This window comes from Chelonoidis abingdonii, chromosome 20 (assembly GCF_003597395.2).
Source record: "Chelonoidis abingdonii isolate Lonesome George chromosome 20, CheloAbing_2.0, whole genome shotgun sequence".
In the NCBI taxonomy this organism is placed as follows: Eukaryota; Metazoa; Chordata; order Testudines; family Testudinidae; genus Chelonoidis; species Chelonoidis abingdonii.
The window spans coordinates 3,409,663-3,424,179 of record NC_133788.1 but is presented as its reverse complement, the minus strand read 5'-3'; the positions used below and the strand labels follow the sequence as shown (position 1 = coordinate 3,424,179).

General features: G+C 53.4%; 2 protein-coding genes across 2 annotated transcripts in view; one reads left to right on the top strand and one right to left on the bottom strand.

The window, feature by feature from the left end:
• Positions 1–14,517, bottom strand: part of LOC116830268 (E3 ubiquitin-protein ligase TRIM39-like) — a 475,516-nt gene that overhangs the window by 223,917 nt on the left and 237,082 nt on the right. The gene's annotated exons all lie outside the window — the stretch shown is intronic.
• LOC116830263 (C-C motif chemokine 3-like) lies at positions 202–4,501 on the top strand. The gene is made up of 3 exons (XM_032789676.2): positions 202–1,603; positions 2,287–2,401; positions 3,354–4,501. Exons 1-3 carry the CDS (start codon positions 1,531–1,533, stop codon positions 3,457–3,459), a joined length of 294 nt encoding a protein of 97 aa, XP_032645567.1. The 5' UTR covers positions 202–1,530; the 3' UTR covers positions 3,460–4,501.

Sequence of the window (14,517 nt, the reverse complement as noted above, 5' to 3'; positions counted from 1 at the left end):
CAAGGCAACCCTCAATGCCTCAACCCCACTGGCCATAACCCCTCACCCCATTGTCCCCCCCATGCTCCCCACTCACCCCAGAACCTACCACCTTTCTGCCCTTCCCCACCCCCCCAGCTCATCGCTTTGGCCCCAACCTGGGCTAAAGCAACTCCTCCTGATCCCAGCCACCCAGCTCCACTGCCTATACACTCCCATAGCCCCATGCTGCTCAGCCACCCCTCACCTGCCCCTTGTCATGACCAAGAGAGAGGGGGGCCAAACTGGAGCAAAAGGGGGTACACTTCTGCGCAGTTGTCTTTTTTTCTAGTGATTGGTAGCCACCCCAAGATGAGGGCCCTGTGCAAGTGCACTGATCATGACCTGGTTAACCCAAGCCTGGCCGAAACGAGCTCCAGGATGCAGCATGGCAGGCTCAGAGGGCGTGAGCGGCCTGGCCCAGTGCTGCTGAGAGGTAACTGGAAACCTCCAGGTGCCACCCAAGGCGAGTGAGATGGGCCAGGGTTGACTTGGTTGAGGCTGACTTGCCTTCACCTGAGATGTTACTGCATGTGAACAGCAAGGGTCCAACCCAGCTGGTGCAAGTCGACAAAGCTCCCCCTGCATCAGTGGACAACGGTGTGGGGTCCTGAGACTCTTTACTGCCAGGGTAGAGGCTTCTTCTCACGCGTGACCATCCTTGCGTCCAGGCCTAGCCTTTGCTCACACTCCTGCTGGATCGAAGTCACAACTATCCACGTGGTAACAAGCGTCGCTACGCAGACAGATCTCTGGTTCTCCACACTCCACATTCAGCTCGGGGATTTCTGACATTTACAACTAGACATGACAAGGGGTCAGAAGTTATAGAGGTGGGAACAATCATTGGTAACCCTGTGTTTCTCTGGGTGTGCTTTGCTGTGGTGACTCAAGGGTTAATGAGTTTGGGAGCACAGGCACCTGCCCTAAGCTATGTTCCTTCCTTTTGCAGACATCCTGTGAGGTCTCTTCCGCCTAGGGGAGCTGGAGAGGGCCTAAGCTACAAGGACGCTGTATAGAAATGCAGAGCCATTCTCCTAACTCACACCAACCATCAGACCAGTTGGGTCCTCTTAGCTCAAACACCAGAGCACAAAAGTGCGTGAGGCTAGGGGCATGGACAAAGGCGGCCTGCAGGGAGAAACCCTAGGAACAGCAAAGCTCAGGCAGAAGATAATGTTTGCGGTTACACTTTAAACTGACAATAAAAAGGCGAGCTCCTGGCTGCAGGACAGTTTGGAGGGCCTCCAGCACTAGAAGCAGAGAAGACATATCACTCCTTCTCCAGGATCATTTGGGAAAGAAAGAAAATCCTCATCTCTCTGTGGACTGAGAAATGGATCTTGGCTGGTTCCCCCCCGTCCACGCATGCAGCTGAAGCCGGATCCCTTCCCATCCGCCCACAGCAGTCTACTCCGATAAAAGCAGCCTGGGTAGGCAGATCCAGCCAGAAGGCTCCTCTGCTGCTGAATCCTGCTCACCGGCCCCAGCAGGACCCTCCTCCATCTCACCATGGCAAAGGCAACTGGGTTTGTCTGCGCGTTTCTCCTGCTGGCTTCGTTCTGCTGCCAGAGCCTGGCTCAGAGTGAGTACACGTGCCCCCTCCATGGGGAGACAGGACCTGGGTCAGGGAGCACCATGAGATCTCAGTGCAGCGTCAAGATGGGGATAGGTGTCAGGGCATCGCTGGAATATAGGGGGCAGGACACAGGGCTCCCAGATTGCCCCTCGCCAGATGGTCCCACTCTCTGAACACTGCACATGCAGAGTGACTCTGTGACAATGGCACCATGGGGCGGTGGGTCCCTCTTGGGGACTCTGGCTCAAACAGGCTCAGGTTATGGGTAGGAGCTGCTCTGAGCTGCAGACTCTGCCTGGACTGTGCAAATCCAGGAGCCACTGACAGTTTCCCCAGGAGTGAGGATCCTGCCAGGACAGCCGAGCTGGCAGGCATGTGGCCGAGGCAGAGCAGAGCCCTGCCATAGAGGTGTATTAGCTCCGCAGTGTTCACTAGGGCAAACTTCTTCTGGCCACTGGGGTCAATAGGGCAGGCTCTGATTTACGCCGGCTGAGAATGTGCTAACCCAGCGGGGTTATCTGGGGGTGAGCTGAGTGAGGGGAGAATGAGACCCAAGCTACGGCCACCTAGGGCCACAATTAGCCAGCCAGACAGGAACAGCTCAGGCAGATGCTCTGGGCCCATTCAGGGGATATGGGGTCCCATCTAGGCAACTTCACCCTCATCCAAGCTGCTTTCTGCCCCATTAGAGGCCCCTGGCACACCGGACAAGTGCTGCTTCACGTTCCAGACAAGCAGGATCAAGAAAGGCAACATCGTTGGCTGGTTCCTCACCAACCCCGAGTGCTCCTACCCAGCCGTGGTGTGAGTATCTCCACACACCCAGCCCCGGGGGATGAAAGAGATGCAGGGGAGGGAGAGAGAGAGGGAGGAACACAGCTGGCCAGAGGGAGGAGAGGGTGACAGTGAGGGGTGAGGGGATTAATGTGGGCTGCACCAGGGGAGGGATCGATGCCGTGAGCTAACCCCAGAGCCGGCTGATGCAGCTGCACAGACGAGGGCTCCTTGCAAATGCTGGGACTCCCTGTAGTCAAATGTCCCCGGCCTTTCCTGCTACTCCCTCGGACGTCCCAGCCCAGGCCACCTCTGCCCTGCACTTGGATTTAGCCCTGCCCCATGGGAGTGCCAGCTCTCAGCCCCTGAACGAGCACCAACCCTGCTGCCTTTACTGGGGCAGAGGGAGACATTTAGGGTGCTTAGAATCCAGGTCCTGGCTTTCCTGTGAGGTAGCTCACAAGGACACTGGAGTAGCCTGGCAGTGACTCTTAAAGGAGTTAAAGGCTCATTTCAGCAGGCACTCTGCTCCCAGAGACAGCTGCAATCAGCCGTGGAGAGATGGGTTCCCTCTCCAGACATTCCTGCAGCTATGCCGGGCCTGACCCTGCTCTCACGCCCCCCGGTGTAAATCAGGAGCCGCCCCACTGCAGTCAGGGAAGTGGCTCAGGTGTAAAACCCAGTCCCGCGGCCAGGTCACCAATGGCTCGGCCTCGGCACGCACAGCTGGGGAAGGGTTTTTGGGTGAGCTCAGCAGGCAATGTGCGCCCGATGCTCCAAGCTCTTCGGCCAATCTGGCCCCAGCTTTAGGGCCTGGGTGAGCATTTCAAAGTCATATGGAGCAGAGCCCCAACTCCCATTGATTGGGCACCTTTGAAAATCTCACCTGCGGAGCCCTTCTGAGAATTGGTGCCACTGTCATTCTAACAGTGATCAGTCTCAACACAGCCCCTCGCTAACCCAGCTCCTCCTCCTCCTGCAGATTCAAGACTCGAAAGGGCAAAGAGATCTGTGCCAACCCTGACAAGCGGTGGGTGAAGAAATATCAGGGATTCTTCCAGACAAATTCCCTGTCTGTCCCCAGCTAGACGAGCCGTGAGGGGAGAATCCTGGAGACCAGCCCCCAGCTCTGTAACCCACACACACAGCTGCAAACATCTCTTGCTAGCTTGACTTTTAAGCCTTTAACAGAAACCTGCTTCTTTTGTCCTTCCCGGGTGCAGGATCTGAAACTCCAGGAGAGCTGCTCCCGACTCTTTGACTCAGCCCATCTCAGGGGAGGGCTCTGGACACAGAAAGTGGTGCCTGATGTTGCTGGCAGCTCTGCTGGGATGCAGCGTCTCCAGCTGGGTTTAGCAGCCCCACGAGTGCACCTCTTCCCACAAGGTCCCCATGGAGTGTGTGTCTGTACCACGGCGGGGTCACCTCCTTGGGGGTGCTTTGCAAAACCGTCTAGGGGAGCAGATGTTCTGTTCTCATGGAAAACAGGGTGCCCAGATTCCTCAGCAGTTTTAAAATTCCCAGCCCTACCCTGCAGACCCAGATTGTAGCCTGGTTAGACCAGGCCTTCCTCCTCCCCATGGCCCAGCAGGAGAGTTCCTTCCAGGGACCTGGGACAACCTCTCGGTCTCCTCGGTAGCCACCAGCACAGGAAGGGCCTGTCCCCTCAGGACAGTGATGCAGGCAGGAGTTCAGGAGCCCAAAGACACATGTCTGTTAAGACTGGCACAAGGGGCAAACTCCCCTGAGCTCCCCTAGAGCCATGTCCTGGAACGCTTGTCCTTCCCCACCGGGGACGAGCCGCCCCCTTTGAGGCTCTTCTCCAGAGCTGTGTCCCATCTAGTCTGCAAAGCCCCATAGGCGACCCTGACCCAGCCCAGTACACACCCCTGAGCAGTGATGCAGACAGTTGCCTCATGCTATGCAGACTCAGTGAAACATGTCCCCGCCAAGCCAGTGAGGGAGACACCCAGCCAGACACTGTTAGCTAAACAACGCTTCCTGAGCAGATCCCACGTCCCCCTGACTTTTTGTTATCGTTCTGGGGTAAGAAATGTCAAACACAATGCTTCAAGCTTCATATGTACCTGCGTGTAAGCATATGGGTGCGTACGTGGGCATTTGATTCTGGAAAGGCCTCGCAATATTGTTGTTGTCTTCCTCGTTTATGTATCAAAATATACAAATATATAAACCATGAAATCGATGAAGAGTTTGTGCCAGTTTGGGGGATCTGATGAATCCGGTGGGTTTGTAAAATCGCTGTATCATTGAATGCACCAGTGGCTATGGAGCCAGCCATCTGTCACCTCCCTCCCAGACCAGGAGCATTGGAGAGTCATTAGCACCGATAGCTCCCATTTAAAGTGCAGGGGGAACCAGTTGGCCCAAGTTTGTCTGCAGGGATGGGGGTTGGTGAAAGGTCCCCAGAAGGGGAACTAGCATGTAAAATCTTTGAGGAGCCCATGGTGGGACCAGGAGAGAAACAAAGCGACAGGCTCTTGGAGGGAGAGGGAACTGTTTGACTTTGAGAGGAGGCGAGAGGAAGCTGCCTGAAGGGGTCAGTAAGGTTCGGGAGAGAAGCCTGACCTGGAGACATGGAGTCCCAGGATGGAGCAGGAACCCCAAAAGGACACAGATTCAAATCCCGAAGAATGCTCTGCGTGGTGAGAAATGGGAGGCAGGGATCCACGCACTGGTGTTTTTTGTATTTTGCTTGGATCTGCACATCTCTTATGCTGTCTAAAGTGAAGTGTGATTGTGTTAGAAACTGCACACAAGGTCTCTGCCTGCTTCAGCCGTGGTGTGTCCCTGCAGGGGTTAACTGTTTGCCGGGTGCCTGCAGGATGGAGCTCTGGGAGGGGTGTGTGGAGGCTGCTGGGGAAGCTGGCAAGAGTCTCAGGGCTCAGAAGAGGGGTGCTAGATGGAGGATTAGCACCCTGGGAACGTGTCTCAAGACCCAAAGCCAGAGCAGTGTCTGGCCTGTGCTCAGACTCAACATGTCCAAAGCACCTGGGTCCAGCGTTGGGACGCAAACACAGCAGCCTGACGAGTGTCCCGGAGGGGCTGCTTGACCAGGGCTGGGGCAATCAAGAGCTAAACACCTAGCCAGGCACTCGGTGCAATGGGGTTCTGCTCCGGGTGGGTCTCTAGTGTCACTGGGATACAAATTAGCCTAACCGCCAGTGCTCCCCTCTACTGGCCTCTCCCCCCCAGACTTTGTCTAGCTCTGAGGGCCCAGGATCTTCCACCCTCACTGAGTCGGCCCTTCCGCCAGGCATATCCGCGGGAACAGGGGCCTGCTCACTATGTAAGGTACTGCCCTGTAGTGTGGGTGTGGTGTACACCCCCCCAAACTCACACACTGTGCTGTACAAACGCCACAAACACACACACTGTGCTGTACAAACACAAACACACACAAACACACTGTGTGCTGTGCACCACCCCAAACTCACACATTGTACTATACAAACACAGCCACAAACACACACACTGTGCTGTACACACCCTCACCTGCCCCCAAACACACACACACACACTGTGCTGTACACTCACAGACACACTGTGCTGTACACACCCAGACACTGTGTTGTACACACCGACACCCAAACACACACACTGTGTTATACACACACACACAAACACACACACTGTGCTATACACACACACACACCTCTACTCCCAAACACACACACTGTGCTGTACACACACACACACTCCCAACCCCCTTCAAACACACACACTATGCTGTACACACACAGCCACAAACACACACACTGGGCTGAACACACACACACACACACACACACACACACACATACCCCTCAAACAGACATACTGTGCTGTACACACACAAACACAAACCCACACACTGTGCTGTACACACTCCCATCTGCCCCCAAACACACACACTGTGCTGTACACACACACATACAGATCCACGAACACACGCACTGTTCTTTACACACCCACACTCTACACCTACACCCACAAACACACACACTGTGCTGAACACACACCCACACTCACAAACACACACACGCTGCTGAACACACACAGCTACAAACACACACACTGTGCTGTACACACACACACACACACATACACACACACACCCCTACACCCTGCTGCCCCCTTGCCAGGTCTCCACTGCATCCACTGTCTATACTGCTGTGTTCTTCCCTGCAGCGTGAGCTCGACCCAGCTGACCCGGGCTCTGAGTCTCACTGCAGTGAGTCTTGCTGCTCGGTGGATGTGCCTGTGGATGCCAGCACGCCCTGGGAGAGGGCAATCCTCACTGGCAGATGCTAGCCAGGTTCCCTGCTGTGGATGCTGGTGGATTGTGTCTGAGGAGGAGGCTGCAGCCCGTCCCCCTCTAGTTCCCAGCCCAGCCTCACTGCACTGAGAAACCCTGTCCATGGTGCCAGGAGAACTGAGCTGAGCCCTGCTGGGGTGCTGGAAAGCAGCAGGGCCTAGTGGGGAGACAGCCACACCGGGCACAGGGCTAGGGAGGGATGAGGTAGGGGCCCAGCTTTTCTCTCTGAACAGGAGTTTGTTATCCCAGGACAGCATTCGGTTCCTCTGGCGTCTCAACCAGACGCCGGGCAGGGCTTAGCTCCGATATCACCTTGCCACAGCGTTTTCCTGGAAGCCAGATTTCCTGACAGGGACTGACCTGCCTCACACGGAAAGGCGAACACATGCGGTGTCCCTGCAGCTAGAGAGGGACCCACGCCAAACAGCTCCAAGCTGCGGGAAGGTGGCCCCTAGAACAGGCTGGGCCAGAACCATGGATCTATCTGATCTAGGCAGAGCTGGAAATGCCACCTATTAAGTTGCCCAACACTTTTTATTCAAAGACCGTGTTTTCATTTGCTTAGCATTTCCCCAAACTTTAACCATTTGGGCATACATTTCCCAGGCCAAGTGTCTGCCTCAGGCTGATTTTTTCTGGAGAGTTTCATTGAAAAAATTTCAGCCAGTTCTGATGACGAGGTTGGAAAAACGCAACCGTCTGTCAGTCACTGTCCCATGGCGAAGTGACGGGGCTCAGAGTAGGGGTGTGGGAGGGTGCCCTGGGGACAGAGAGAGGAGCCTTCTGTGAAAACCTGGCCTTGGTTAGCTCAGTTACAATCCTCTTGAGAACTCACTGGCAGTTGTTAGAATATTTTCAGCTGGGCAAAACACTCTCATTTGCTCCTACCTTGTTACTGGAAACGACAGAACAGTTTTTGTAGAGACTTGCCAATCAAATTCAGCCTGGGGCAGACAACCGGCATGGGGAAAATTCAGCCAAAACGGTTAACGGCCTGTCTGGTTTTCAAATGCTTTAAAGCGGTGCCCACTGCCTCACAATACACGTGCCACATGCGTCTGTCTGGTGTACACAAGAGTCTCATTCATTGGAGGCCATTTCGATGCCTACCTACCGGATCTGTGTGTGCAGCTAGGTATTTAGTGGCCGGATTCTGCTTGCTGACACATGGGTGTAAATCTGGAGTCTCTCCATTGGAGTCCATGGCACTTCACTGCATTTATACCATGAAATGACAGCAGGATTTTGCTCCTGGACATTTAAACAGCTTAACCTGCACCCCAAAAATATTGTGAGGGTATCACCTTCCCAAGGGGGTGGGGCTTTCTCCTCCTCCCGCATCCTGGACGCCTAACAGGGAAATGAAGCTGTTACTTCTGCCGCTGCAGGGTTTCAGGCCTAGAGAGCGAGTTATAGAGACCTGTGAGTGTAGTGGAAGAGGTCCCTGGTTCAATCCCCTCTCTCGATGGGCTATAACAGGGTGTGCTGGCCCAGGACTGTGCTGGGCTCAGTTTCAGGCTCTGCCACAGAGTCCCTATGTAATCTTGGGCAAGTCATTTAATCTACCCCTGGCGTACCATGGGGCTGAGACTTCCCTGCCTCCCAGGAGGCTGAGGATGAAATTGGTTCGTGACTGTGAGGCACTCAGGTTCTATGGCCCTGGGAGTGTATCTGCAGACAGCTCCCCTGCAATGTACCTTCGCACACAAAATGGGCTGGATTATGCCTCATTTCTAAGGCACGCTGGCCGGTGTCACTGGCTGTGTTTGAAATAGGCCTGCCCAGGCCTTCAGCAAACACACGGGCAGAGAATCGAGCCTCATCCTGTGTGGTTTGCAAGTGACTAAATTTAAATCTAAAACCCTCTGCCTGCCCCTCTCTGTCCTCCCCCGTGAGCATGTGCAGGGCTGGCTCTTTATCTGCAAATCAGCAAGAGACTTTCCAGTGACACTGCTCTTCTGTTTCCCCGGCCACAGGAGCGTGGGGAGATAGGTATTAATAGATGATAATGAACGAATGGAATAAGTATTTATCCAACATGGACATTCCAGCACCGTCATGGGAATCGCTGCTGAGGGCTATAAAATACCATGGCCAGCGAGGGGGAAGCCAGACCATTCTCGGCAACCTCAACCTGCCAGAATCTGCCTGCTGCTGGTGCCAGACCCGAGACAGCCCGCCTGGAAATGAAGGTCACCTCCTTAGCCCTTGTAACACTGCTCCTTGTGGCTCTCTGGATGGAAGCCCACTCGTTCAGCTGTAAGTAGAGGGTCAGCCCCTTTCTTTCTCCTCGAGACCCCAGCTTAGACAAGGCGATCTGGAAGGAAAGCTACCCACAGTGCAGAGGAAGGGTGCTCTTAGAGATGAGGGAGTGGGCTGGGCGCTGGGAGATCTGGGTCCGGTCCCAGCTCTGCCACAGACTCTGTGCGCCATAGCTGAGTCACTGGGGCTGGGACATCTTAGGCATTCCCATTAAAGGGTGAAAAATAGGCACTGGCATCCCCAGGGCAGTTGTGAAAGCCTCAGCCTTCGTCTCGCCGTGGCTCCGTTCCCCATCTGGGAAATGGAGCTCACGATTCTCCTTTTGTCTTGTCAGTTTAGATCATGAACGCGGAGCCCATGGCTCTGTGCAGCACCCAGCACAATGCTCCCACCCCATCTCTTTCGGGTCCTTTAGGTACAACTGAATCTGAATCCTTCCTGTCTCACCAGACATAGCTTAGGGCAAGAACAAGGCTCCAGGAGCCCTGCCTATCCTGGCCTGCTCTGTGCATATCCTCTATTGTTAAGGCCCATACGTTTTCCCTCACTGAGCTGTGTCTGATGGATGGACCCGTTCAGTGAGGCCCTCTATGGATTCCTCTGGTTCATTCGTCACCCACACTCCAGATATTGCCATCTTTTCTGAAGAAGTTTGGAGCTTAAAGGGGTGTCAAATTCTCTGAGGAAACTCATCACACTTTCAACTTTGGGGTAAATTCATGACAATTAACGCATAGTGTTTTCCTGAGGCATTTGCTTTTGAAGGCATTTAGAGGACTGTCTGCACCTTCTGATGGATTTTCAGCTTTCACATCAGGCTGTTCAGGGGGAAATAACATCTCAGTGAATGGTTTGGAGATTGCTTTGCAAGTTGTAGATTTTCAATGGCCAAATTCTGTTGAAGCTGGTAAATGCAGCGCCATTTTGTCAAATCGTTACATTAGTTCCTTCCAGTTATGCCCCTGGCCTCCCTACAACTGCAGTACACATCTATGGACAGGAGATTCGGGCTTTGTGCTACCTGGGGTGTGGTGCTCAGCCCTGGGGCTGGCAGCAGAGCCAGTTCCTGGGCGGTTACTTTCAGAAGTGCCTGGCCATGTGTGGAGCTGGCAGAGAATTGCCCATCAAAACCACTGGCTGGCAAATGGTTTTCCTCACAATGGATTTTTTCACAGAACAAATTCTGTTCTCATCAATATTTTTCAGGTTTTCGTTAAAAAAAAAAACCAAACAAACAGAAAAGGGAACGTTTTCATTTTGGGATTTTTCAAAGAAGATCCAAATGTCTTGATTTTTTTTTTAAACAAAAATAATTTTGGGGGTTCTTTTTGCTTCATTTTTTCCCCTGGGAAAAAATTAGGGTTGCCAACTTTCTAATAGCACCAAACAGAACATCCCTGCCCCAACCCATGCCCCATCCTTCCTGAGGCCCTGCCCATGCCCCACCCCTTCTCCAAGGCCCCACCCAATGCTCACTCCATCCCCTCTCTCACTCACTTTCAGCAGGCTGGGGCTAGGAGTGCAGGGGGGTTTGGCTAAGGGGGTGGGCTCTGGGGTGAGGCTGGAGATGAGGGGTTTGAGGTGTGGGAGGGTGCTCCAGGTGCTGCCAACCAGACAGTCAATGGCCCAGTCAGCAGTGCTGACCGAAGCCGCCAGGATCCCTTTTCAACCGGGTGTTCCAGAAGAAAACTGGACATCTGGTCACCCTAGAAAAAATAGATAATTTCCTGACCCGTTCTAGGCACAAGACTGGAACCACAAGGGGCTGCAGAGTCCTTTGGCCCATTGGTTCTGTGGGACACCTGTACAGTCAGGGAGACTAGAGATTTCCCAGGCTGCCCATAGTTCAGTTCCACTCATCTGCTTCTTTCCCCACACAGCCTGGTTGCTCAAGGCTTCCTGGCCCTGCTCTAGTGCCTGCCCAGGGAATGGTCATGAGCTCAGGCACAGCAGAGCGTGGGGAGTCCCAGTCCAGGTGTCCCACTGTAGACGTGCAGACTCACTCCTGCGGCGCCTCCTGTTGGTCTCTTCTGGGAATTAGCTCTCCAGCCTCCAGAGTGCCCTCTGCAGGCCGGTGTTCCACTACCGCTTGGCCCCTGCATCCCTTCCAGACCTAGTGCCCGTTATCTGAGGCACTGCCTCCTGGCAGTAACTCCTCAGTCTTAGGGTTTCCCCTCCCTGGGGAACCCCCACCCACTATCCCCACCTCGCCTCAGTATATGGCTACTGCCAGTCATCGTCTAGCCCCGCGCCCTGGGGCAGACTGCAGTATCAGCCTACTCAGCACTGGCAAGCTTGGGTTTGGACCTGCTGCCTTTGCCTACCCCTGGGCTGCCCTCTGCAACCCCCAGTACTTATTAACCCAATGCTAGGCCGTAGCCTGGGGCTTTCCAGGTGGGAGGTCCTTAGCTCCTCTGCCTTTCCCCAGCCTTGCTCCACTCAGGTACCCTGTGTCCAGCTACCTGCAGCCAGGCCCTTCTCCCTCTACAGCCAGAGGAAGACTGACTGGGCACCTGGCCCACTGCCTCTTATAGGGACCAGCTGGGCCTGATTGGGTCATGGCCCCAGCTGCAGCCACTTCCCACAATCAGCCCAGCCTAAAAGCTGCTTTCTCCAGCCACAGCCCCCTCTCAGGGCTGTTTTTAACCCCTCTGGACCTGAGCGGGGTGATCACCCCACTACACCCATGCTTTGGGATCCGAACTAACCCAAACACCAGTGCTGAGAAACCGATCACATTTCATCCGAGGGCCTGAAAGGCTGTGCTGATGTTTCGTGTCCCGAGTGCTGGGTAACATGAAAGGACTCCCTGTTTCTAAAACGAAGCTGGTTCTCTATTAAGAGATCTCTATCACCGAGATCCTGCAACAGCAAGGAGCATTCAAGCCATGTGCACACAGACTGGCTTCCTGCAGCCTCCTGCAAACTGTGCTCCTCCCTCCAAGTTCCATGCAGGTTGCTACAATCAACATAAATTAATTAACCCCTGCAAACCACCGCCCCCACCCCCGGCAGAGGTGTTAACATCCTTGTCCCCATGCTACCAGTGGGGAAAGTGAGACACAGAGAGGCAAACAGCTAAACAATGAGATCGACAGTGATTCAGTGGCAAAGCTGGGAATATCATAATTGCAATATTTCAGCAGCAGTGACAGGCAGAAACCCTCCGGTGCAAAACATCAATGAACCCAATCTTGGGGGTATCAATGGGAGCATCAGATAATTCCCTCCTGACCCCCAGAGACAGGTTTGGCCGCTCCCCAGCACCACTGAAGTCACTATTACACATGATTAATCCTGTCTCCCCAGTTCTTCGCTATTATCCAGCGTATGAGAACTCACGCAGCTTCCTTTCTTCTTTTCAGTTGATAGGAAACGCAACACATGCTGTTATGCAAGCAATTTTGTCAAAAAACCAATCTCCCCGCAACTGATCCGGAGTGACAGACCCACAGGTCGGAGATGCTCCCGTCAGGCCGTGATGTAAGTTTCACAGGGTGGCAGACGCACAGGCTTGATGCTTTTCTTTTCTCTTGTGTCTGTAACTCCATCTGATCCAGTAAACACCACAGAAAAGTCCTTTCCGGGAGCTGCTCATGTTGTACCTAATCCGCCACTTGATGATTCACACGCAGAGCGAGCTCTCGAATATACCCCTTTGCAGCAAGGGGTTAATAATGGTTTCTATGCTGGGATTTCATTACTAAGGCTGGTCTACATGGAAAGTTCCACCCATTTCATTAAAGGTCTGATTTAAACCAATTCTGTTAAACAGAATTCTTATTCTGAATGCTTATTCTAGTTTCCATCAAAACTTGTTCCTAATCAACTTGCAACACGACACTTTCATGAGAGCATCTACAGATATTTGCACTGGTTTCCCTAAATCAGGTCAATTGCTGCAACTTTCTATGTAGCCCAGCCCTAAATACATTGGGTAAATCATCTGTTACTGCCCAAAGAGTTACTGGAGATCAAAACCGAATAACACATGTAACCAGAAAGAAGCACAGTGCACCATGAGATGTGTTCCTCTTGCTATTTGTACTGTGTGTGTGAACTGCCAGTGTTGTTGCACATTAGCAGATAGCCGTGGGGTCTCACAGTCAATGTGAACTGATGAGATTCCTCTAGAAAAGGACATTGGAAAGGAGCAATAGATTAATTGTAAAGCAAGAGGAGGGGTAGATGTCACTGTCAATGAATGTCTCTGCCTGGCTCAATCAGTTCCGATGCTGTAGTGAAAGATGATCCCAAACAGCTCTGTTTGCCCCAGCTCTGGATGCCTGCAAATCAAGATCAAGGTGTCTTGGCAGAGAGGTCAGCAGCACCGATCTTAGGACTTGAGTGCACTGAGTCGTGCGCGAGCCCAGAATTGGACTGGCAGGGGATACCCCAGCCTAGGACAGCAGTGCATTGACAAAGCTGGTGGGGGCTGTGCTGGAGTAGCTGGGAGTGCTGCAGGCCAAGATCATGGTGTATTGACCAGTCGGAGTGGGGATAGGGGGAGGGGGGCACAGATTGCAATAGGACAAGATGTTGCATGTCCGGATTGAGGTGTGTTGTCAAAGCTGGAGGAGCCAAGTGCCCACAGCAGCAGCTCCACAGCACCATGCCTGGGCCCGGGCAGCTCTGTCAGCCTCCTGCGTTCAAGAGAACCGATTTCACTCCAGAACCAGACTGTTTCAGGGACAAGCACCTTCATTCCCAGCACTCTCACAGTCACTGCCCTGACCCCACAGCTATGTGAGCCGTGATCAGAGTCCCTGTGCATCTCTGCCCCATGCCTAAGGGAACCTGCCTCATGGCCCTTTCTCTCTCTATTCACAGCGTGATGCTGCAGAGGGGGAAGGAAGTCTGTGTCGATCCCAGCGCAGAATGGTTCAAGACGTACAAAGAAAACCAGAAAAACTCCTTAAAGAAACTTGGTCTCTGGGTCTGAGACAGCAGCAGCTGGACACGATCTCAGTTTCACACGCTACATTATTTATATGCACTGACGTACCAGTGTATGGTTTAGCTGATTTATTTTTCTAGTCCTGTTAATTTATGTGAAAAAAACCCCTTCCATTCCCTTCATCCCTTCTGTGTCCTTCCCCCCCCCCCACTGAACATGTGATGGGGCAGCTGGCCAAAGCCACTGTCACTCTCTGCAGACACAATAAAATCTAGTGTTTTCTAACATGTCCCAGTGCTGCCGCTGATGTGAGTAGGAAATGTCCCCCCATTTCTGAGCAAGGATGGGCCTTGTTGCCGTGGTGTCACTATGGAGATCCAAGGATGGTGCAGGGCAATGTGGTGTCACTATGAAAACACAAGGGTAGTGCAGGACAACCTGGTGTTACTATGGAAAACCAAGGATGCTGTCAGGATGCAATGGAGGAGGGAATCAGGGAGTGGACTGACCCCTGCTTACAGGAGGGGCGTGGGGAAGAGGGAACAGGCCCACTCTGAGCTTGTGGGCTTGTTCTGCTCCATCCTTCCCCCTCCTCACCTGTGCGAATGATACAGGATGCTCCCCACCCCACCCCAAAACCCCTTTGGCTCTGGAGAGGCGAAGGGGGCA

Bases quoted from the DNA above. Each gene is read 5' to 3' on its own strand.
- LOC116830263 (XM_032789676.2), top strand. From the start codon at position 1,531: ATGGCAAAGGCAACTGGGTTTGTCTGCGCGTTTCTCCTGCTGGCTTCG. The intron at 1,604-2,286 runs GTGAGTACACGT...CTGCCCCATTAG, and splicing joins CTGCCAGAGCCTGGCTCAGA to AGGCCCCTGGCACACCGGAC. The intron at 2,402-3,353 runs GTGAGTATCTCC...CTCCTCCTGCAG, and splicing joins TGCTCCTACCCAGCCGTGGT to ATTCAAGACTCGAAAGGGCA.